This window comes from Suricata suricatta, chromosome X, assembly GCF_006229205.1.
Source record: "Suricata suricatta isolate VVHF042 chromosome X, meerkat_22Aug2017_6uvM2_HiC, whole genome shotgun sequence".
In the NCBI taxonomy this organism is placed as follows: domain Eukaryota; kingdom Metazoa; phylum Chordata; class Mammalia; order Carnivora; family Herpestidae; genus Suricata; species Suricata suricatta.
Window position 1 is genome coordinate 60,701,042 of NC_043717.1, and position 24,560 is coordinate 60,725,601.

The 24,560-nt window shown below is 35.0% G+C and overlaps 1 protein-coding gene across 5 annotated transcripts in view; it reads right to left on the reverse strand.

The window, feature by feature from the left end:
* HDX (highly divergent homeobox) overlaps nucleotides 1–24,560 on the reverse strand; it is a 184,689-nt gene that overhangs the window by 55,539 nt on the left and 104,590 nt on the right. For all 5 annotated transcript variants that reach the window (XM_029930869.1, XM_029930868.1, XM_029930872.1 and 2 more), the window contains one exon: nucleotides 14,347–14,493. In XM_029930869.1, coding sequence (XP_029786729.1) covers nucleotides 14,347–14,493 — 147 coding nt within the window. The remainder of the gene's footprint in view (nucleotides 1–14,346; nucleotides 14,494–24,560) is intronic.

Consider the following 24,560-nt stretch of genomic DNA (forward strand, 5'->3'; position numbering starts at 1 on the left):
ACAAAAGATATGATACTCTACATGGAAAACCCGACAGACTCAACCAAAAGTCTCCCAGAGCTGATCCATGAATTCAGCAAAGTCGCAGGGTACAAAATTAACACACAGAAATCAGTTGCATTTTTATACACCAATAATGAAGCCACAGAATGAGAAATCAAGAAACTGATCCATTTCACAATTGCACACACACACACACACACACACACACACACACAACATAAAATACCCAGGAATAAGCCTAACCAAAGATGTAAAAGATCTGTGTGCTGAAAACTATAGAAAACTTAAGAAGGAAGTTGAAGAAAACACAAAGAAATGGAAAAATAGTCCAGGATCATGCATTGGAAGAGTAAATATTGTTAAAATGTCAATCCTATCCAAAGCAATCTACACATTCAATGCAATCCCAATCAAAGTTGCATGAGCATTCTTCTCAAAGCCAGAACAAACTATTCTAAAATGTGTATGGAACTACAAAAAAAAAAAAAACCCAGATAGCCAAAGTAATATTGAATAAGAAAACCAAAATGAGAGGCATCACAATTCAAGACATTAGCCTCTACTATAAAGCTGCAATTTCAAGACAGTATGGTATTGGCATAAAAACAGAAAATTAGACCAATGAAATAGACTAGAGAACACAGAATTGGACCCACAAAATGTATGGCCAATTAATCTTTGACAAATCAGGAAAGTTTGTCCAATGGAAAAAAGACAGCTTCTTTAACAGATGGTGCTGGGAGACCCAGACAGCAACATGCAGAAGAATGAAACTAGACCACTTTCTTATACCATATACAAAAATAAACTCAAAATGGATGAAGGCCTGAATATAAGACAGGAAACCATCAAAACCCTAGAAAAGAAAGCAGGAAACAACTTTGTTCTCAGCCGCAGCAATTTTTTACTCTACACACCTCTAATGGCAAGAAAATCAAGAGCAAAAATGAACTATTGGTACCTCATCAAGATAAAAACCTTTTGCATGGCAAAGGAAACAATCAATAAAAGTTATAGGCAACTGATGGAATGGGAAAAGATAGTTGCAAATGACATATTGGATGAAGGGCTAGTATCCAAAATCTATAAAGAACCCACCAAACTCCACTTCTGAAAAACAAATAATCCAGTGAAGAAATGGGCTGAAGACATAAACAGACACTTCTCTAAAGAGGACATCCAGATGGCCTACAGGCACATTAAACGATGCTCAGCACCACTCATCATCAGAGAAACACAAATCAAAACCACACTGAGATACCACCTCATGCTGGTCAGAGTGGCTAAAATAAACAAATCAGAAGATTATAGATGCTGGCAAGGATGTGGAGAAACGGGCTCCCTCTTACACTGTTAGTAGGAAGGGAAACTGATGAAGCTACTCTGGAAAACAGTGGGGAGGTTTCTCAAAAAAATTATTAGTAAAACATCCCTATGACCCAGCAATAGCACTGGTAGGAATTTACCCAAGAAATACAGGAGTGCTGATGCATAGTGGCACATGTACCCCAATGTTCATAGCAGCACTTTCAATAGCCAAATCATGGAAAATGCCTAAAAGTCCATCAACTGACGGATGAATCAAAAAGATTTGGTTTATGTATACAATGGAATACTACATGTCAATGAGAAAGAATGAAATCTGTCCAATGTAGCAACATGGATGCAACTCGAGGGTATTAGGCCAAGTGAAACAAGTATGGCAGATAACCATATATTTTCACTCATATGTGGAACAGTAGAATATTAACAGAGGAACATAGAGGAGGGTAAGGGTAAAAAAAGGAAAGGGAGGGAGGCAAACCATAATAAACTCATAAATACTAAGAACAAACTGAGGGTTGGAGGGGGTAGGGGAGAGGGGAAAATGGTTGACGGTCATTGAGTAGGGCACTTGTTGGTATGAAGATTGGGTGTTATATGGAAACCAACCTGACAAAGTGTACTAAAAAAAAAGATGTGGTTTATATATACAATGGAATTCTACTTGGCAATTAGAAAGAATGAAAGCTTGCCATTTGCAACAACGTGGATGGAACTAGAGAGTAAGTAAGTGAAATAAGTCAGTCGGAGAAAGAAAGTCATATGTTTTCACTCATTTGTGGAACTTGAGTAGCTTAACAGAAGACCATATGGGAAGTGAAGGGGGAAAATAGTTTAAAACAGAGAAGGAAGCAAACCATAAAAGAGTCTTAAGTACAGAGAATAATTTGAGGGTTGATGGGGGATGTGGGAGAGTGGGAAATGGGTGATGGGCATGGAGGAGGGCACTTGTTGGGATGAGCACTGGGCGTTGTATGTAAGCAATGAATCATAGGAATCTACTCCCAAAACCAAGAGAAGTCTGTATATACTGTATGTTAGCTAACTTGACAATAAATTATATTTTAAAACTAAAATAATAAATTAAAATAATATAAACAGTAATTAAAAGTCCTGTTTGTTTAAGTATATATTATTATATATTTGTATGGTGGGAATGCTATATTTACAGGGTCCATCATTCTGTTAAACATTCATTCCACAAATATTACTGAACATCAAGTATGTACCAAGCACAGTTCTAGTTCTGGAGTCTCAGTTGTGAACAACTAGCCATGACATATGTCTTCATGGAACTCTAATTTCCAATCTAGTAAAGGTAGAGACAATAAAAATTTTGACAAGAAAATAAAAATCACAAAATCTGATCAAGTATTATAAAGGCAAAAAACTAGCTACAATATTTAACCACAATGATATAGTATAGTGTAGTGAAGTGAACTCTTCAAATTTACTTGGTCTTAATTATTGAGCAAAATAAAACATACAGATTCCCAGATCCTTTCCAGAAAATCCTGATTTAGTAAGACTGGAATGGAGTAATCTGTATTTTTAAAGAAGTATTCAAGGTAATTCTTATGATAAGGAATACACTTGTAGAGTGGAAATGGAAACAATCTTAGACTAATAATAAAGATATTTAGCCTCTATTCACTGACTAGCCTTGTGAGATTGATCATGCCATACTCGACTTCATTTTTAAAATTTATTGGTGTATAATTGACATAGAACATTATGTTGGTTTATGGTGTAAAATTTATTGATTTGACATTTGTATGTATTGTGAAATGGTCACCACAAGAAGCCTATATACCATATTTCGGCTTATGAAGTTAACACAACAATATTGACTATATCCCTCATGCTGTACATTACTTCCCCATGACTTATTTACTTCACAACTGGAAGTTTGTTTTTAATTCCCTTCAACCATTTTGCTTTGCAAAACCTCCATCTTTTCTGGCAACCAACAGTCTGTTCTCCACATGTAAAGATATGTTTTTGTTTGTTTTCATTTTCGTTTCCATATATAATGAAAATCATGCAGTGTTTGTATTTCTTTGTCTGACGTACTTTATGTAGCATAATACCCTGAATGTCCCTCCATGTTGTCACAAATGGCAAGATTGTATTATTTTTTATAGCAGGTTGTGTATGTATATAGTTTCAAACAGAGAGGGAAGTAAACCATAAGAGATTCTTAAATACAGAGAACTAACTAAGGGTTGATGTGGGGGTACATATGCAATATACACTACCATCTTTTACATTCATTGATCCACACATGGAACTTAGGTTGTAATCCATATCTAGGCTATTATAAGTAATACTGCAATTAATATAGGGGTGCATATATTTTTTCATATTAGTGTTTTTGTCTTCCTCAGATAAATAACCAATAGTGGAATTGTTGGATACTATGGTAGCTCAATTTTTAAATTCTTATTTTAATGTTTATTTATTTTTGAAGGAGAGAGAGACAGACTATGAGTGGGGAAGGGGCAGAGAGAGGGAAACACAGAATCCGAGGCAGGCTCCAGGCTCTGAGCTGCCAGCACAGAGCCCGACACGGGGCTTGAACTCACGATCTGTGAGATCACAATCTGAGCTGAAGTTGGACGCTCAACTGACTGAGACACCCAGGCACCCCTCAACTTTTAAATTCTTGATGGAACTCCATACTGTTTTCAATAGCAGATACACCAATTTACATTCCCATCAACAATGTACAAGATTTTCATTTTCTCCACATCCTCATTAACACCTCTTTCTTGTCTTTCTGATACTAGCCATTCTGACAAGTGAAAAGTGACATCTCATTGTGGTTTTGATTTTCATTACCACAATGAGTAGTGATGTGCTTTCTGGCCATCTACATATATTCTTTGGAAAAAGGTCTGTTCAGGTCCTCTGCCTACTCTTTAATTGGATTGTTTCTTATTTTTTCAAGATTTTACTTTAATTCTGGTTAGTTAACATACACTGTAATATTAGCTTAAGGTGTACAATTTAGGGATTTAACACTTCCATACAACGCCGAGTGCTAATTACAAGTGCGCTCTTCAATACTGATCACCTTTTTAACCCCTCCCCCAATGGACACCCCCCCATAACTATCAGTGTGTTCTCCATAGTTAAGAGTCTGTTTCTTGGTTTTCCTCTCTCTTTTTCCCCCTATGATCTTTCATTTTATTTCTTAAAGTCCACATTGAGTGAAATGATATGGTATCTGTCCTTCTCTGATTGACTTATTTTGCTTAGCATAGCACTATCTAGCTCCACCCATGTCACTGCAAATGGAAAGATTTCATTAGTTTTTATGGCTGAATAACATTCTGTTGTATATATTTACCACTTCCTTATCCATTCATCAGCTGATGAACATTTGAGCTATTTCCACGATATGGCTATTGTAGATAATGCAGCTATAGACACTGGGTTGCATGATCCATTTGAATTAGTATTTTTGTATTCTTTTGGTAAATAACTAGTAGTGCAACTGCTAGATTAGAAAATTTTAGCGTTTATTTATTTTTGAGAGAGAGACACAAAGTGAGTGGGGGACGGTCAGAGAGAGAGGGAGAAGCAGAATCAATCAGAAGCAGGCTCCAGGCTCTGAGCTGTCAGCACAGAGCCTGAAGCAGGGCTCGAACCAATGAATTGTGAGATCATGACCTGAGCTGAAGTCGGCCTCTTAACCAAATGAGCCACCCTGGCGCCCCTCTCTTAACTTTTTGAGGAAACTCCATAGTGTTTTCTAGAGTGGCTGCACCAACAGTGCAGAAATATTTCTCTTTCTCCCCATCCTTGTCAACACTTGTTGTTGTGTTGTTGATTTTAGCCATTCTTTTTTTAAAATCTTTTTATTTTGAGAGAGAGAGAGAGAGAGAGAGAGAGAGAGAGAGAGAGAGAGAGAGAGCATGAGCAAGGAAGGGGCAGAGAAAGAGTAAGAGAGAGAATCTCTAGTAGGCTCAACATTTTCAGTGCAGAGCCTGATGCAGGGCTCAATATCATGAACCATGAGATCATGACCTGTCTAAAATCCAGAATTGGATGCCTAACTGACTGAGTTACCCAGGTGCCCCATGATATTAGCCATTCTGACAGGTGTGAAATGACATTTCATTGTAATTTTGATTTGCATTTCCTTGATGATCAGTGATATTGAGTTTCTTTTAATGTGTCCACTGGCCACCTGTATGTCTTCTTTGGAAAATTGTCTACTCATGTTTTCTGCCAATTTTTGATTTGGACTATTCACTTTTGGGTGTTGAGCTTTTTAATTATTTTATATATTTTGGACACTAACTCCTTAGCAGATATGTCATTTATAAAAATCTTCTCCCATTCTTCACTTTCCCTTTTAGTTTTGTTCATTGTCCTTCACTGTACAGTTTTTGTCCTGATGAGGTCCTAATTGTTTTTTTGCTTTTGTTTCCCTTGACTCAGGAGACCTATGTAGTAAGAAGTTTCTAAAACTGATGTCAAAGAGGTTACTGCCTGTGTTCTTCTCTAAGATTTTAAGGGTTTTGTATCTCACATTTAGGTCTTTCATCCATTTTGAATTTATTTTTGGGTATGGTGTACGAGAGTGGTCCAATTTTATTGTTTTGCATGTTGCTCTCCAGTTTTTTCCAATATCTTGTGTTGAAAAGACTGTGGATTTCCCATCGGATATTCTTTCCTGCTTTGTCAAAAGTTAATTAACCATATAGTTGTGGGTTCATTTCTGGGTGTTTGTTATTTTGTTAATGACGTGTATATGTTCTTTATTTTCGATATTACCTCTTATTGGATATATAATTTGCCAATATCCCCTTTCGTTTAGTAGGTTGCCTTTTCATTTTGTTGATGATTTCCTTTGCTGTGCAGAAACTTTTTAGTTTCACATAACCCTGGTTGTTTATTTTATTTCCCTTGCCTTTGGAGACGGATCCAAGAAAACATCAATAAGACCAATGGTAAGGAGGTTGCCCCTTATGATTTCCTCCAGCAATTTTGTTTTTAGGATTAATGTTGAAGTTTTTAATCCATTATGAATTAATTTTTGTATGTAGTGTAACATAGTGGTCCAATATCACTCTTTTGCATGTAGCTGTTCAGTTTTTCCAACACCATTTACTGAAGAGACTACCCTTTTCCTATTGTGTGTTTTTGCATCCTTTGTCATAAATTAGTTGAATGCACACACACACACACACACACACACACACACACATAAACATATATATATGCGGGCTTATTTCTAGGTTCTCTAATTTGTTCCATTTACCTGTGTATCAGTTTTCATAACAATACCATAGTGTTTTAATTATATATTTTTATTATAGTTGATGTCAGGGTGTATGTTCTTCTTTCTCAAGATTGTTTTGGCTATTCAGGATATTTTGTGGATACATAAAAGATTTAGAATCTTTTTTTTTTCTAGTTCTGTGAAAAATGCCACTAGAATTCTGGTAGGGATTTCATTGTGTCTTCTCCAACTTATTTTCTCAATTTCTATACCTTTAAAGGTAGAGGTATTTTGCCTACTTGGTTAAATTTATTTCTAGACTTTATATTCTTTTCAATGTGACTGAAAATGTGAGTGTTTCTTGATTTCCCTGACTGTTCTTTATTAATGCATAGAAACACAAAATTTTTGAGTTTTCATTTGTAATCTGAACTTTACTGGATTCATTTATTATGACAATTTTTTTTTGGTGGGGTCTTTAGAGTTTTCTACATATAGTATCATGTCATCTGCAAATAGTGTGTTTTACTTCTTCCTTTCCAATGTGAACATTTTTATTTTTTTCCTTTCCTAATTGCTGTTGTGAGGACTTCCAATACTACATTGAGTAAAAGTAAGGAGATTGTGCATCATTAACTTGTTCCTTGTCTTAGAGGAAAAGCTTTCTACTTTTCACATTTGAGAATGATATTAGCTCTGGGTCTGTCATGTATGGCCTTTATTTTGGTGAGGTACACTCCCTCTGTGCCCACTCTATTGAGAGTTTTTCTTATAAATAGATGTTGAATTCTATCAAATAATTCTTGCATCTGTTGAGATGATTATATAATTTTTATGTTTCATTTTATTAATGTGACTGTATGACATTGATTGATTGACAAATCTTGAACCATCCTGGTATCCCTGCAATAAATCAGACTTCATCATGTTGTAAAGTCTTTTTAATGTATTGTTAAATTCAATTTTCTAATATTTTGTTGAGGATATTTGCATCGATGTTCATCAGGGATATTGGATTATAACTTTCTTGTTTTGTAGTGTCCTTATCTGGTTTGGGTCTCAGAATATTGTTGGCATCCTTAAATGAGTTTGGGAGCTTTTCCTCTCTTCAATTTCTGGAAGATTTTGTGGATAAGTATTAAATCATCCTTGAACATTTGGTAGAACTTACCAGCCACATTATCACGCCCTGAACTTTTGTTTGCTTAGAGGTTTTTGATTATTGAATCATTCTCCTCACTAATAATCAGTCGACTCAGATTTCCTATTCTTCATGATTCAATCTTGGAATATTGTGTTTCCAGGAATTATCTATTTATTCTGGGTTGTCTAATGTGTTGTTGCATAGCATTTATAATAAGCTCTTATGAACTCTTGTATTTCTATGGTATCCATTGCAATTTCGCTTTTCTGTTTTTATTTGAGCTCTCTTTTTTCTTGGTGAAATTAGCTAAAGACTTGTGAACTGTGTTTATCTTTTTAAAGAAACAGCCCTTGGTTTCATTGATCTTTTCTCTTTCACTTTAACTCTATTTAATTTATTTTTACTCTAAACCTTATTATTTCCTTCCTTCTACTAACTTTGAGTTTTGTTTCTTTATATTTCTCATTACTTTAGTTCTATAGTTAAATTGTTTATTTGAGGTTTATCTTGTTTCATAGCTTGTAGTACTATGAACTTCCCTTTCAGAACCACATTTGCTGTATCCCATAGATTCTGGTAAGTCATTTTTTTGTTTTCATTTGTCTCTAAGAAATCTATGATGCTATTTTCTTCTTGTAATTGATTTCTAGTTTCATGCTGTTGTGGTAAGAAAAGATGCTTAATAAAATTTCAGTCATGTTATATTGATTGAGATTTGTGGCCTAATATGTGATCTATCTTGGAAAGTGTTCCATGTGAGCTTGGGAAGAATGTGAATTCTGCTGATTTTGAATGAAATGTTCTGTATGTGTTTTTAAAGTCCATCTGATCTACTACATCATTTAAGGCCCTTTATTGATTTTCTGTCTGGATTAACTATCCATTGATGAAAATGGGCTCTTAAAGTCCTGTGCTATTATTCCATTGCTATCATTTTTTTTTCTTTTACTGAAGTAATAATTAACAGTGTTATATTAGTTTCATGTGTACAATATAATGATTCAACAATGATATAAATTACTGAGTGCTCATAATATAAACATACTCTTGATCCCATATATTTTACCCCTCCCTTCAGCTACATGCCCTCTGGCAATAACTATTTTGTTCTCTGTATTTAAAGGTCTGGGTTTTTTTTTATATTTTTTTGCATTGTTTGTTCATGTGTTTTGTTTCTTAAATTCCACATGAGTGAAATTATATGAACTCCACATTGAGAATGATAATAGCTGTTGGTTTTTCATATGTGATCTTTGTTATGCTGAGTTATGTTCCCTCTAAACCTATTCTGTTGAGGATTTTTATCATGAATGGATATTGTCCTTTGTCAAATGCTTTACCTGCATATATTAAGAGGATCGTTTGGTTCTTATCCTTTCTTTTATTACTGTGGTGTATCATGTTGATTTATTCCTAGATATCAAACCACTCTTGCAACCATGAGTAAATCCTACTTTATTATGGTGAATGATTCTTTTAAGTATTATTGGATTTGACTTGCTAGTATTTTATTGAGAATTTTTACATCTGCTTAAATAGACTAAATGCTCCACTCAAAAAAATATACCGTGACAGAGTGGATAAAAAGTAATACCCATCTATATGCTGCCAAAGGAGACTCACTTCAGAACTAAAGACACATGCACATAAAAAGTGAAGGGATGGGAAAACATTTACCATGCAAATTGAAGCAAAAAAAAAAAGGTGGTGTATCAAAACTCATATCAGAAAAAATAGACTTTAAAACAAAGACTGTAACAAGAGACAAAGAAGAACATTGCATAATGATATAAGGGAAAAGTCCAACAAAAGGATATAACAATTGTAAATATTTATGCACCCAACATGAAACACCTAAATAAAGAAAGCAGCTATTTACAGAGATAGAGGAAGAAATTGGTAGTAATACAATAATAAGAGGGGACTTTGACAGCCCACTTGCATCAATGGATTGATATTCCAAACATAAAATCAAGAATGAAACACTGGATCTGAATGACATATTGGACCAGATGGCTCTCATAGATGAATTCAGAACATCCCATCTCAAAACAGTGGCATACACATTCTCTTTGAGTACACATGGTACATTCTCCAGGACTGACCATTTATAAGGGAACACACACACAAAAACTCAACAAATGAAAAAAGAGTGAAATCATGTCGTACATCTTTTCCAACCACAACAGCTGAAACTGGAAATCAATCACAAGAAAATCTGGAAGTAACACAAATACATGAAAGCTAAATAACATGCTACTAAACAATGAATGGAACAACCAAGAAATAAAAAATAAATACATACATACATGAGGACAAGTAAAAATCAGAACACAATGGCTCAAACTCTTTGGGATCCAGCAAACACTGTGCTAAGAGGAAAGATTTTTATATCTTTCATTTTGAGAGAGTATGTTTAGGAATATTCTATCACTGTCTTCTCTTTCTTGCAGAATGGGGTCTCCCCCAAGGCAATAAATTTTATGATATCTTACTGAAAGCATACCAAATAGATAACCAAATTAAAAATGGATATCTCAGGCTAATAGCTCTGTTCCAGGTAAAGACCTACCAATTCAGACTAGAGCAGAGCAGAAGATTACAGGAAAATTTTCTTCAAGGTGATAAAACTGTTACACTAACAAATATGTATTAATGGATTGAAAAGAGAGATATGCACTTGGGAAGTGTTTCAGAATAAAATTGTAGTAAGTACCTATAAAATTAAGCAAGCTAAAATACAAAAAACCCACAAAACTATTAATGAGCACAAATAAAAACAAATCCAAAACCAAAATAATGTTATACAGAAATAGTGTAATGTATTATACTATATATATTAATATGTAATATAATAGCAAACTACATAAATCAAATATGTAAGACACATAGTTATAATAATGTTAACACTAGATAAGAAACTAACCAAAATTATGAAATAAATATACTAGGAGAATAAAAAGAGAAAAAGTATGCATGTAAGTAGAAAAGCCACTGAAGAGATCTTGAAAAAGGCTGAAGAAAAATTCTAACATTTCATAGTGGAAAATCAATCAACAACACCTAGCATTGAAAAATCAATAAGTACCCATATAAATATACATAAGAGAGACTGCTAGGTATTTCCCAACATCTGTCTTCTCCTCTTCCAGAATAATAAAAAGTTTAGCTGGGTATATGGCTGCCCAGAATATAACTGCATTTTCAGCTTCCTTTAATTAGGTATGATGATGGAACTAATCTTCAGCTAATGGGATAGAAGTGAATGTGTCTTGTGACAGTTTCTGGGAATCCTCTTTAAAATATAGCTGGTACACACCCCTTGCCTCTTCTTTTACTCCCTCTCTGTCTTGCTTCCTGGACCATAAGTGTCATAATTTTGGACCTTGTGATCCAGGGGTACATCATAGAGGTGGCAGAATTTAAGGTGGAAGGTACCAGAGTCTCTGATGAATTCATGGAGCAGAACTTCCATGCCAATTTTAAGTGGTATATCCCTGGACTTGTACATGAAATTAAAATATATTGTATGAATTACTGTTATTTTTAGTCCTTCTGTTACAGTCAAACCTAATTCTAATTAATAAACATATTATTCATGGTGGAGGTAAAAAGTGATTGATTACAACTATTGAAAAAATAAGAGGAGAGGAATAATAAGGAATGTTTGTTTTATAGCAAGTATAACAGGACTCAACTCCTTAAGCTGTGTGCATGCATAACTTTTATGCATACATAAAAATGGTAAGAACAAAACCACATGTTCTGAAGTCCCTTATTCTTGGCATTTAGGCTTCTCATACCATTATCCCACTCCAATTCCTCTTCAATCATTTGTATTCTTGTGTTATACCTCTTGCTAGACTCCAAACTCCTTAAAATTATGAAAAAGTGCCTAATGCATTTCTATTTCTTTGTTAGTATACATAATATAGCATACCCAGTACATGAAGGATTTAATTTGATTTTCCACCTGGATCCTAACAAAACAAAAAGCAAGGTTCTAAACAAGATAGTATTTATTTTAAGAATAGCAATTATTTTTCAAAATCTTTGCTTCATGGTTTCTCCCTATATTCCCTTCTTCTTCATCTATGTATATGAAATACTTTAGTTTTTCCTTTAGAAAAAAAATCTACATCTTGTAATTTGTTCTTTAATAGCTCTTTCTTCTTGATCTTCTGGGAAAAATTTCCAGTGTGAGCTGAAGCTTACTCATACTTCCTTGAAAAAGCCAACTGTTAGCATCTCTTCTGAATTCCATATTGAATGACCCATGAAGTTGGCCATGGTGGGATTCTTTAACCACATAAATCAAGAAATGCTATAATCAGTTTTTCCCCCCCTTAGGTGATCATTAAACAATTATAAACATACTACTACTATTTAAATCTTATATCCACATTTTTTCAGATTGAACATAAACTACTGTACCCATGACCGGTCAATATAATTTTTCAATCAAACATTCATTACATAATATGTGAGGTCTATTTCATATTACCTCATGTGATGTTTTAAGCAGTGTTACTGAGTTATATTTAACATACCATACAATTCACTCATTTCATGTATACAGTGAAAAAGTTTGCTAAATATATACACAAAGTTGTGCAACAATCACCCTAATTCCAGAATACTTTCAGCATGTCAAAAAGAACCCTATATTCATTAGCAATTATTTTTCATTCCTCCTTATCTCAATTTACTGGCAATTACTGATACTACTTTTCATTTCGATGGATGTGCCTATTCTGGATATTTCATATAAATGGAATCATAAAATATGTAGTCTTTAGTGACTGGTTTATTTCACTTACCTTCATGTTTTCAAGAATCATCTATTTTGTAGCATGTTTCAATATTTAAATACTTTATATACCTATATAATATTCCATTATATTCTATATCACATTTTCTTTATGCATTCACTTCATGGACATTTCATTTTTTTCTCACTTTTTAGCTATTATGAACAATATGTTATGAATATCCATGTTTAAGTTTTTTTTAAGTTTTTATTTAAATTGTAATAAGTTAACATACAACATACTCTTAGTTTCAGGTGTATAATTCAGTGTTTCAACACTTACAGACAACACTCTGTACTCCTCACAACAAGTTAACTCCTTAATCACCAATACCTATTTATTCCATCCCTCTCAATCACCACTTCCCTCATAACCATCAATTTATTCTCTATAGTTAACAGTCTGTTTCTTGGTTTCTCTGTCTTTCTTCCCCTGTGCCCATTTGTTTCAATAAAATAAAAAGCTTTTTCACAGGGAATAAAACAATCAACAAAACTAAAAGGCAACCTACAGAATGGGGGAAGATACTGGCAAATGACATATCTGATAAAGGATTATTATCCAAAAAATATAAAGAATTTATAAAACTCAATACCCAAAAGATGAATACTCCAAATAAAAAATGAACAGAAGACAAGAACAGACATTTTTTTCAAAGAAGACATACAGATGACCAACAGACATGAAAAGATGCTCACCATCACTAATCATTAGAGAAATACAAATCAAAAATACAATGAGATATCACCTCACATTTGTCAAAATGGCTAAAATTTACAACACAAGAAACAACAGGTATTGGTGAGAATGTGAAGAAATGGGAACCTTCTTGCACTGTTTATGGAATGTCAACTAATGCAGCCACTGTGGAAAACAATATGGAGTTTCCTCAAAAAGTAAAAAATAGAACTACCGTATAATCCAGGAATCGCACCATAAGGTATTTAACTATAGAATAAAAAAATACTAATTTGAAGGGATACGTGCACCTCAATGTTTATAACAGCATTATCCATAATAGCCAAATTATGGAAACAGCAGAAATGTCCATTGACTGTTGAATGGATAAAGAAAAAGTGGTATATATATATACTATGGAATATTACTTACCCATAAAAAAGAATGCAATGTTATCATTTGGAAGGATGTGAATGGATCTGGAGACCATTATGCTAAGTGAAATAAGCCAATCAGAGAGCAAGGAATACCATATGATTTCATTCACATGTGGAATTTAAGAAACAAAACAAATGAGCATATATAAGTTTTTGAGCATACATACATTTCATTTCATAGCTAAGAGTGAAATTGCTGTGTCATATGATAACTCTGTTAAAAATTTAAGAACTGTTTTCCAACACGGCTAAAACATTTTACATTTTCAGCAGAAGTGTACAAAGGTTCTAATTTATTCACATCCTGGTCAAAACTTGTTATTATTTATCTATTCTATTATTATAATCACTTTGGCTGTTATGTGATACCTCATTATGGTTTTGATATCCATAATGACAAATGATTTTGAACATCTTTTTGTGTGTTTATTGGTTATTTGCATATTTTCTTTGGATAAAATGTATATTCAAATTCTTGGCCCATTTTCAATTGCATTACTTGCCTTTTTATTGAATTCTTGTGAATTTATGAACTCTTTACATTCTCTGAATACAAACTCTTATCAGATATATAATTTGAAAATATTTCTGACCATTCTATGGATTATCTTTTTCACTTTATTAATGTTCCTGTTTATAGCATCTCATGAATTTTTATAGAGTTTTCTTTTTTGATAATCTTCAATCACAAGATGAAAATTATTGAAAAAGTCTTACCCGAACTATTTCACAGTCAACATTTAATTCAGTTGCAACTGCTTCAATTTTCTCTCTACACACAGAACCAAGACTGGTCATACCATTGTCCCAGTACTTCTTAAGGGTGGTTAGGTCTCGGTCACTGAACTGAGTGCGGTCTTGGAGCTGTAAATCAGATTTGAAATAATTACAACAATAAAAGGAAAGAGTATTATAGAGAGAATCATCAGGGTTATCTATGATAGGCTACTTTCAACACATAACACTAACTAAATTAATTTTACAGTTCTTAATATGTGTCCCCCATTCTGAAATGGGTCTTTTCATGATATTCACATAACATGAAAGTGTGTTAGAATAAAGTAAGTAAAAATAAATTTAACTATTAGCAATTAAATAGCATTTTTAAAACATGTTTTTAGTTTTTATTTTTACGGTTTTTTATTTTTTTATTTTTATTTTTAATAGTTTATTGTCAAATCGGTTTCCATATAACACCCACTGCTCCTCCCCACAAGTGCCCTCCTCCATTACCACTACCTTCCTTCCCCCTCTCGCTCCCCCTTCAACCCTAGGTTCATTTTCGGTATTCAATACTAAGTGAAATAAGTTAGGTGGAGAAGGACAGATACCATATATTTCCACGGTATTTTTACCGTTTTTGACAGTAGGCTTCACACCCAATGTTGGAACTTGAATTCAAAACCCTGAGATCAAGAGTTGCATTCTCTGCCAACTGCCAGTGGTCCTGGTGATGGCCCCTGAGGCTGTGGCCGCTCAGGCCAACGCAACATGGCTCTGTTCTCTGTCCTATCAAATTCCCTCTTCCCATGTCCCCATCTGGTGGCCTGGCTCCTACTTCTTGGTGGCCCCATCCCCCAGCCCTTCACAATATGGTTTTTACTTATGTGGATTTAATAAAAACTTCACCAGTTCAAAAAAAAAAAGCCAAGTGCACCAGCAAATAAGCAGTATTGATTTTAAATTATTGCAATCACATAAATAATACATTGTATTTTCATTGTAGGAAATAAAGATAATTTTTATAAAGAGAGAATTTAATCTACAATTCTGGAAATAGCACTTTTTAATATTATAATATATATTTTTCAGGCATTTTCTCTATGATAAACATATTCACATTCACACTACATACATTTAAAAAAATAACAGGGAGGAGCCAAGATGGTGGAGAAGGGAGCTCTGTAAACTTCGTCTGCCCCATCTATCAAACTGAGAAGGACATCACTCTTATCTGCAAGAGTGGAAAGAGAAAATACAGACTCCAGAAAGAAGACAACCTCAAACATGCTTGAGTGAATGAGTGCAAACTGGGGAGATTGGAAAACGGGCCAGCCTGAGAGGGACAGGGGAGGTGGGAGCCCTAGCCCAACACAGTGAAAGCTCACAGAGCCCCTGAGAGACAAAGGGAAGAGAAAGAGAAACTGAATACGCTCATAGTACTGTCTCTAGAAAAGAGATAAAGAAGGTTTAACCTGGCACAGAAAGAAAAACTCTCACACCATATATAACTGCTGGGCAGTGTGAATCCCGAATCCTGGTGGCACAAGGAAAAAAACAGCCCCCACCCCTGCGCAATGCTAGCAGGGAGTTGGTGGCTGCAGCAGCAGTGGCTGTGGTGGGGGCACACACTGAGGCTGTGGCTGAGGGAGCATGCACCTCATTTCCGGCAGCGCACCCCACCTCAGTCAGTGGCAGCACGAACCCTGACCTGTGCCAAGAGAAACTGTTCCCCCCTCTACACGATCCAAGCTGGGAGTTGGAGGGGGTAGCAGCTGTGGCTGCTGTGGGGACAGGCACTTCGCCTCCTGTAGGACACCTTACCTACAACAGCAGCAGCACAAATCCCAGCCAGCACCAAGAGAAACTGCTCCCTCCCTCTAAGAGATCCCAGCTAAGAAGCCAGCCGCCAAAGCAAGTACATCTCATCTGTGGTAGCATAAAAGTGCATGGACTAGGATTTTGAAGCAAGGCAGATCTGGAAAATACAGCTTGGGTCAGTCGTGGCACAAGGATATTGGACTCAAAAGAGTGACTTGTAGTGCTTACTTCCAGCAGAGCTTGGGGTGCTGCCATTGTACTCTCCACAACCACCAAGGAGGGGCCTCTGGAGCAGGCCCTGAGACCTACCTACACCAAACAACACCGATCTGCTGGGGGGAGCTGCTGCTTTTTTTTGTACTTATTTTTTATTATTAACTTTTCTACTCTTTTATTTTTTTTAATTTTTACTCTTTATTTTCTTTTCTCCTTTCTCCCTATTTTTTCCCCTTTCCATCGGATATATTCTCCCTTATCTCATACTTATCAATCCCCTTAACTGCTTATACACTTTTAGACTGTCCATTGTCCTTTGTTGTGTCTGCCCACCGTTATTTTTTAATTCTCTTCTTTTCTTCTCCCTTCCTTTTCTTTCTTCCTTTCCCCCTTTTAATTTGTTTTGTTTTATTGTTTTTTTTATTTTATTGATTTGTCTGTGCATTTGTGTGCTTCTGTTCCATGTGTTTGACTGTCTGTTTTCCTTTTCAGGAATACCCCAAGAAACAAGCCAAAGTACACATGACAGAGAGTCCCAAATATCTCGGAGTAGGGAAAAAAAAATAATCAAAGGCACAACAAGGGAAACTAAGAGACACCACTAAAAGAATATTTCCTAAAACGACAGGCCCTGGACAGTCAATAAGCTGCTTTTAACAGAGCAATACTAATAGGTGCACAGTGCACAATGAGCTTTTAAAACTGACAAGAGACAAAAAACTAGTCAAAATGACAAAACTAAAGAAATCTCCCCTAAAAAAAAAAACTCCAGGAAGAAGTCACAGCAACAGAAGTTCTAAAAAACGATTGAAACAACATAATTGAACAAGAATTTAGAACAATTGTCAGAAACTTAATCACTGGGCTTGAAAAAAACCATCAGAGAAGCTACTGATAAAATGACTAGGGACTTTCAAAATAGCAGTAAACAGTTATAATAAGATATAAATGAGGTGAATAATAAAAAAACAGGTGGCCACCTCACGGATTGAGGAGGCAGAGAGAAGAATAGGTGAATTAGAAGACACAGAACAAAAGAGGAAGCCAAGAAAAAAAGAGAGAAATTGATCCAGGAGCAGCAGAGAGAGTTTGAGACCTGAGTGATACAATCAACTGGAACAACATCCCTATCAAAGGAATTCCTAAAGAGGAAGAAAGAGAGAGAGGTCCTGAAGGGGTATGAGACCAAATTATAACAGAATTTCCGGAATCTGGGGAAAGAAATAGACATTCAAATTCAAGAGGCACAAAGAATCCCCTTAAGATGTAATTTGAATTGACCTTCAGCACGACATATCATAGTGAAACTGGCAAAATATAAAGATAGAGAATTCTGAAAGCAGCTAGGAGAAAAGGGCCATAACATACAAAGGTAAACCTATCAGAGTTACAGACCTATCCAATGAAACTTGGCAGGCCAGGGAGGAACGGCAGGAAATTTTCAATGTGATGAATAGAAAAAACATGCAGCCAAGAATCCTTTATCCAGCAAGCCTGTCATTCAAAATAGAAGTAGAGATAAAGGTGTTCCCAAATAAAAAAAAAAAAAACTGAGAAAATTCATGAACACCAAACCAGCCATACAAGAAATCCTAAGAGGCACTCTATGATGGAAATGTTGTAAAGAATACAAGGTATCAGAGACACCACAACAAACATGAACTCTACAGTGAACGCAATGAATCTAAACCCACATGTTACAATAATAACATTAAATGTAAATGGACTGAAAGCTCCAACCAAACGACACAGGGTAGCAGAATGGATAAAAAAACAAAACCCATCTATTTGCTGTCTACAGGAGACTCATTTTTGACCGGGAGACACCTTCAGGTTGAAAGTAAAGGGATGGAGAAATATCTATCATGCAAATGGAAGCCAAAAGAAAGCCGGAGTATCCATACCTATATCACACAAATGGAACTTTAAAGTAAAGGCAGTAACAAAACATGAAGAAAGACATTACATAATAATTACAGGGTCTCTCCAACAGGAAGAGTAGCAATTATAAACATCTATGCACCAAATTCGGGCACACACAAATATATAAAACAATCACAGACAGAAAAAATTTTATTGATAAGAATGTGCTAATGACAGGGAACAGTAATACTCCACAGAAAGCAATGTATAGGTCAAACAAACAGACAATCACTAAAGAAAAAATGAACCTGAACAACACATTGGAACAGATGGAACTGATAGATATATTTAGAACTCTGAATCCTGGAGTTAGGAAATTCACCTTCTTTTCAAGTGCACATAGCACATACTCCAAGATAGATCACCTACTTGGGCATAAAGCAGCCCTACCTAAAATTAAATGACTTGTTATCATACCATGCACACTTTCAGATGCCAATGCTATGGAACGTGAAATAAACCACAGGAAAAAGTCTGGAATACCTCCAAAAATGTAGAGGTTAAAAACTACCCTACAAAAGAATGATTGGGCTATTCAGGCAATTAGAGAGGAAATTACAAAATACATAGATACAAATGAAAACAAAAATATAACAATCCATACCACCTGGGACACAGCAAAGGCAGTCCTAAGAGGAAAGTATATAGCAATCCAGGCCAATTTCAACAAACTAGAAAAAGCGCAAATTCAAAACCTAACAGAGCACCTACTGGAACTAGAAGGGGAACAGCAAGAGCACCCCAAACCGAGCAGAAGAAAATAAATAATAAAGATCAGGGCAGAAATAAACAACATAGAATCCCCCCTCCAAAAAAACTGTTGCACAGATCAATGAAACCAAGAGTTGGTTCTTTGCAAAAAGAAACAAAATCAATAAACCTCTAGTCAGGCTCCTCAGAAAGAAAAGAGAGAGCACTCAAATAGACAAAATCATGAATAAAAATGGATCTATTACAACTAATCCCTTAGAAATACAGCAGTCATTAGAGTTTACTATGAAAAACTATATGCCAACAAACTGGACAACCTAGAAGAAATGGACAAATTCCTAAACATACATGTACTAACAAAATTCAAACGATAAGACACAGAAAGCATAAATAGACCAATAACCAGTGAAGACATCAAATCCATTATCAAAAATCTCCCAATGAATAAGAACCCAGGGCCAGATGGCTTCCCATGGGAATTCTACCAGACATTTAAAGCAGACCTAATACCCATTCTTCTCAAACTATTCCAAAAAATAGAAATAGAAGGAAAACATCCAAACTTGTTCTATGAAGCCAGCATTGCCTTGATACCCAAACCAGCGAGAGACCCAGCAAAGAAAGAGAACTACAGACCAATATCCTTAATGAATACAGATGCAAAAATACTCAACAAGATACTAGCAAATCGAATTCAACAGCATATAAAAAATTTATCCATCATGATCAAGTGGGATTCATTCCTGGCTTACAGGGCTCGTTCAATATTCACAAATCCAACAATCTGATACATCACATTAACAAAAGAAAGCACAAAAACCATATGATCCTGTCAATAGATGCAGAAAAAGCATTTGACAAAATACAGCACCCTTTCTTAATACAAACCCTTGAGAAAGTGAGAATAGAAAGAACTTACTTAAACACGTTAAAAGCAATTAATGAAAACCCCACAGATAATATCATTTTCAATGGTATGAGATTTCCCCCTGAGATCAGGAACACAACGGGGTGTCCACTCTCAGCACTGTTGTTTAACATAGTGCTAGGAAGTCTTAGCATCAGCATTCAGAAAACAAAAGAAAATAAAAGCCATGAGAATTGGCAAAGAAGAAGTCAAACTTTCACTGTTTGCAGATGACATGATACTCTACATGGAAAACCTGACCAACTCCACCAGAAGCCTTCTAGATCTGTTCAATGAACTCAGTAAAGTTGCAGGGTACAAAATCAATGTACAGAAATCGGTTGCATTCCTATACACCAATAATGAAGCAGCAGAAAAAGAAATCCAGAAACTGATCCCATTCACAGTTACACAAAAAGACATAAAATACCTAGGAATAAACCTACCAAGAATGTAAAAGACATATATGATGAAAACTATTGAAAAGTTATGAATGAAATTGAAGAAGACACCAAGGAATGGAAAAACATTCCATGCTCATGGATCAGTAGAGTAAACATTGTGAAAATGTCATTACTACCCAAACCAATCTACACATTCAATGCAATCCCCATCAAAATGGCACCAGTGTTCTTCTCAAAGCTAGGACAAGCTATCCTAAAATTTGTATGGAAACACAAATGTCCCCAAATAGCCAAAGTAATATTGAAGAAGAAAACCAAAACAGGAGGCATCACAATCCCAGACTTTAGCCTCTACTACAAAGCTGTCATTATCAACACAGTTTGGTATTGGCACAAAAGAGACATATAGACCAATGGAATAGAATAGAGAACCCAGAACTGGGTCCACAAATGTATGGCCAATTAATATTTGACAAAGCAGGAAACAGTATCTGATGGAAAAAAGACTGCCTCTTTTGTAGGTGGTGCTGGGAGAACTGGAGAAGCACATGCAGAAGAATGAAACTAGATCACTTTCTTACACCATACACGAAAATAAACTCAAAATGGATGATGGACCTGAATGTGAGACAGGAAACCATCAAAACCCTCAAGGAGAAAGAAAGAAACAGCCTCCTTGTCCTCCACCACAGCAGTATCCTTCTGGACACATCCCCAAAGGCAAGGGAAATGAAAGCAAAAATGAACTATTGGGACCTCATCAAGATAAAAGGCTTCTGCACTTCAAAGGAATCTATGAAGAAAACTAATAGGTAACCAACGGAATGGGAAAGATAGCTGCAAATGACATATCAGATAAAGGGCTAGTATCCAAAATCTACAAGGAACTCACCAAACTCCACACTCAAAAAATGAATAATCCAGTGAGGAGATGGGCAGAAGACATAAACAGACACTTCTCCAAAGAGGACATCTAGATGGCCTACAGGCACATGAAACGATGTTTAGCATCACTCTTCATCAGGGAAGTACAAATCAAAACCACAATGAGATTCCACCTCACGCCAATCAGAGTGGCTAAAAAGAATAAATCAAAAGACTACACATGCTGGTGAGGATGTGGAGAAACAGGGATGCTCCTACACTGTTGGTGGGAATGTAAACTGGTGCAGCCGCTCTGGAAAACAGTATGGAGGTTCCTCAAAAAACTATAGATAGAACTCCTCTATGAGTCAGCAATAGTACTGCTAGGGATTTACCCAAGGGATACAGAAGTGCTCATTCATAGGAGCACATGTATACCAATGTTCATAGCAGCACTTTCTACAATAGCCAAAATGGAAAGAGCCTAAATGTCTATCACCTGATGAGTGGATCAAGAAGAAGTGGTATATATATACAATGGAGTATTACATGGCAATGAGAAAGAATGCAATCTGGCCATTTGTAGCAAAGTGGATGGACCTCGAGGGTGTCATGCTAAGCGAAATAAGTCAGGCAGAGAAGGACAGATAACATATGTTTGCACTCAAAAGTTTATCAGAAGAAACCTAACAGAGGGCCATAGGGAGGGGAAGGGGAAAGTAAGTTGGGGAGAGAGAGGGACGCAAATCATGAGAGATTATTGAATACTGAAAATGAACCGAGGACCGAGTGGGGAGGGAAAGGAGGAAAGGAGGTATTGGTCATGGTTGGGGCACTTGTGGGGAGAAGCACTACATGTTATATGGAATCCAATTTGACAATAAACTAATATAAATTTCAAAAATTTAATTTTTTTTTAATTTTAAAAAGTTAAAAAAATCAGGAGGGAAAGCAATATATGAATTTGTTTTTTACTACCAAATGAGTGAAATTATATTGTATAATTAATGTGTCTATTCACAAGCAATATAGTAGAGTTGTTCTGTGTATATGTTAATCATTCAACACAGATAAATGATAAATTTATTCTTCCTCTAGTTAAAAAGTTTTGATGAGTAACATCTATTATAAATACTAGTTCTACATTACATGGTCCTAATAAATAGATCAAAATATGCCATACAAGAGTTTTTAATCAAGTGCAAGTCAGTGTGGCTTATTTATTTACAACAAAAACAGCTCATTAGGTTCCCATTGTATATTGATCGTCAATAGTTTTGTAGCTAAAATAAAATCGAAAGCAAAATAAATGGTAGTAAGGTTCTAGGTAGATTCAAATAATCCACCATAATAGCCAGCATAAATGTTCTTATATATTTCCACTGCATCAAGTTCTCCAGTGCAATTCAGCCTACATTACTGTCAGAATAGAAGGAATAATGAAGAGAACACTGAAGATACCCAGCCAATTAATTTGTAATTCATTTAGAAGATACCTGAGGCTGATTCATCCCTTACATTGAACTAAACATAACCTGCTTGATTTGTTAGAAATGTAGTGGGGTGTCAACATTAGCAATGTAAGGCAAGCTATATGACAATGCCTATTAAGTAGAAGCTTATGGGGGAAGAACAGTTTTTAAAGTTTCTTAAGAGCATCTTATCCAAGAAAATAATGTTATCAAAATAATTTGACATTAAAAATATAAATATTGATTTAGAGAACAATAAGAAGGTGGACACAAATGATAAGGTACATTCTGCCCCCAAGTTAAAATCAGTTTTATTTTTCACTTGAGCTCTAAGCCACTTTTACTTAGAGAGAAACCTACAGCCTAAACAACTGACACAATATTTAGAAACCTCCTGGCCTCTTCACCAACTTCATAACATTTCTAGGAATTTAGTTCTTTGCTTTTCTTTTAAAAATACAATGAGATGACAAAACTCTGATGTTGGGAAGCACAGTGTACTGTTTTAAGTATGTATCTTAGTTAAGTGTAGAACTAAACTATTTATTTGTATTCAGAAGAAACCCCTTTAAAATGAGAACTATTTAAAAAATTAATCCAATTAACACTTCCCTCAGTTTACTCCAGTGTTCCATATTCTGTGCACTATCCTGCCCTATTTCAATCTTCAGTCCAGACACTAGCCTGTGTGGTTGAGATTTCAAACTTGTTTTCTGAAATTCTATTTCTTTATACCTGAAAATGAGCTCATTAGTAGCAGAAATCATTCCCTTCTAGTTTCATTTTCATTATAAAAATTAGTTAATAATACACTTAATAAGAAAAATAGCCCAAACTATCAGAAATGTATAAAATAAGCTATAGTCTCTTTCCCTTCCTTATTTACAAATTCCTAATCTAAACATCAAGGCAACTACTATCAGTATTTCCAGAGTAGCTTTCCAAAATAAAAATGCATGCACACTTATACCTCCAAAAATAAAGCAATGATACTGTAAATTTAAAATCTTTTACTTAAGTATATCTTGCAACTATTTCTATACCATCACTTACAGATACATGACTTCAATCTTTGATTTAATTGCCAAATTGTGTTCCACGGACCACATCAAAATAAAAAGCTTCTGCATAGCAAAGAAAAGAAGCAACAGAAATAAGACAACCTACTAAATGGACAAAGATATTTGTATATGGCATATTAAAAAAAAAAGGGTTAGCATCCAGAATGTATAAAGAACTTAAACAACTCAACACCAAAAAAAACTCCCAAATAATCCACTTTAAAAATGGGCAGAGGACAGGAACAGGCATTTCCCCAAAGAAGTCATACAGATGACTAACAGACACATGAAAAGATGCACAACATCACTCATCAGCAGGAAAATGCAAATCAAAAACCCACAGTGAGACATCACCTCACACTTGTCAAAATGGCTAACACCAAAAACACAAAACCCAACAAGTATTGATGAGGATGAGGAGTTCATAGAACCCTCATGCACTGTCAGTGGGAATACAAACTGTTACAGTCCCTGTGGAAAATATGGAAGCTTTTCAAAAAATTAAAAATAGAATTATATTTGTGTGATTCTGTAATTCTACTACTGAGTATTTACCCAAAGAATATAGAAACACTAATCCCAAAAGATATATGCACCTCTATTTTTATTGCAGTATCATTTACAATGGTCAAATTAGGAAAGTAATCTTAGTGTCCATTGATAGATGAATGGATAAAGACCATATGGTATATGTCATATACACAATAGAAACTCTGATTTAGAATTATCTAATGATGAAAATTAGGTGGTTTTCAGATTATTGGTAATGAAAACAATGCTTAAATGGACATCCTTGTATATAAATCTTTACTTTTATTTGCAATTATACATT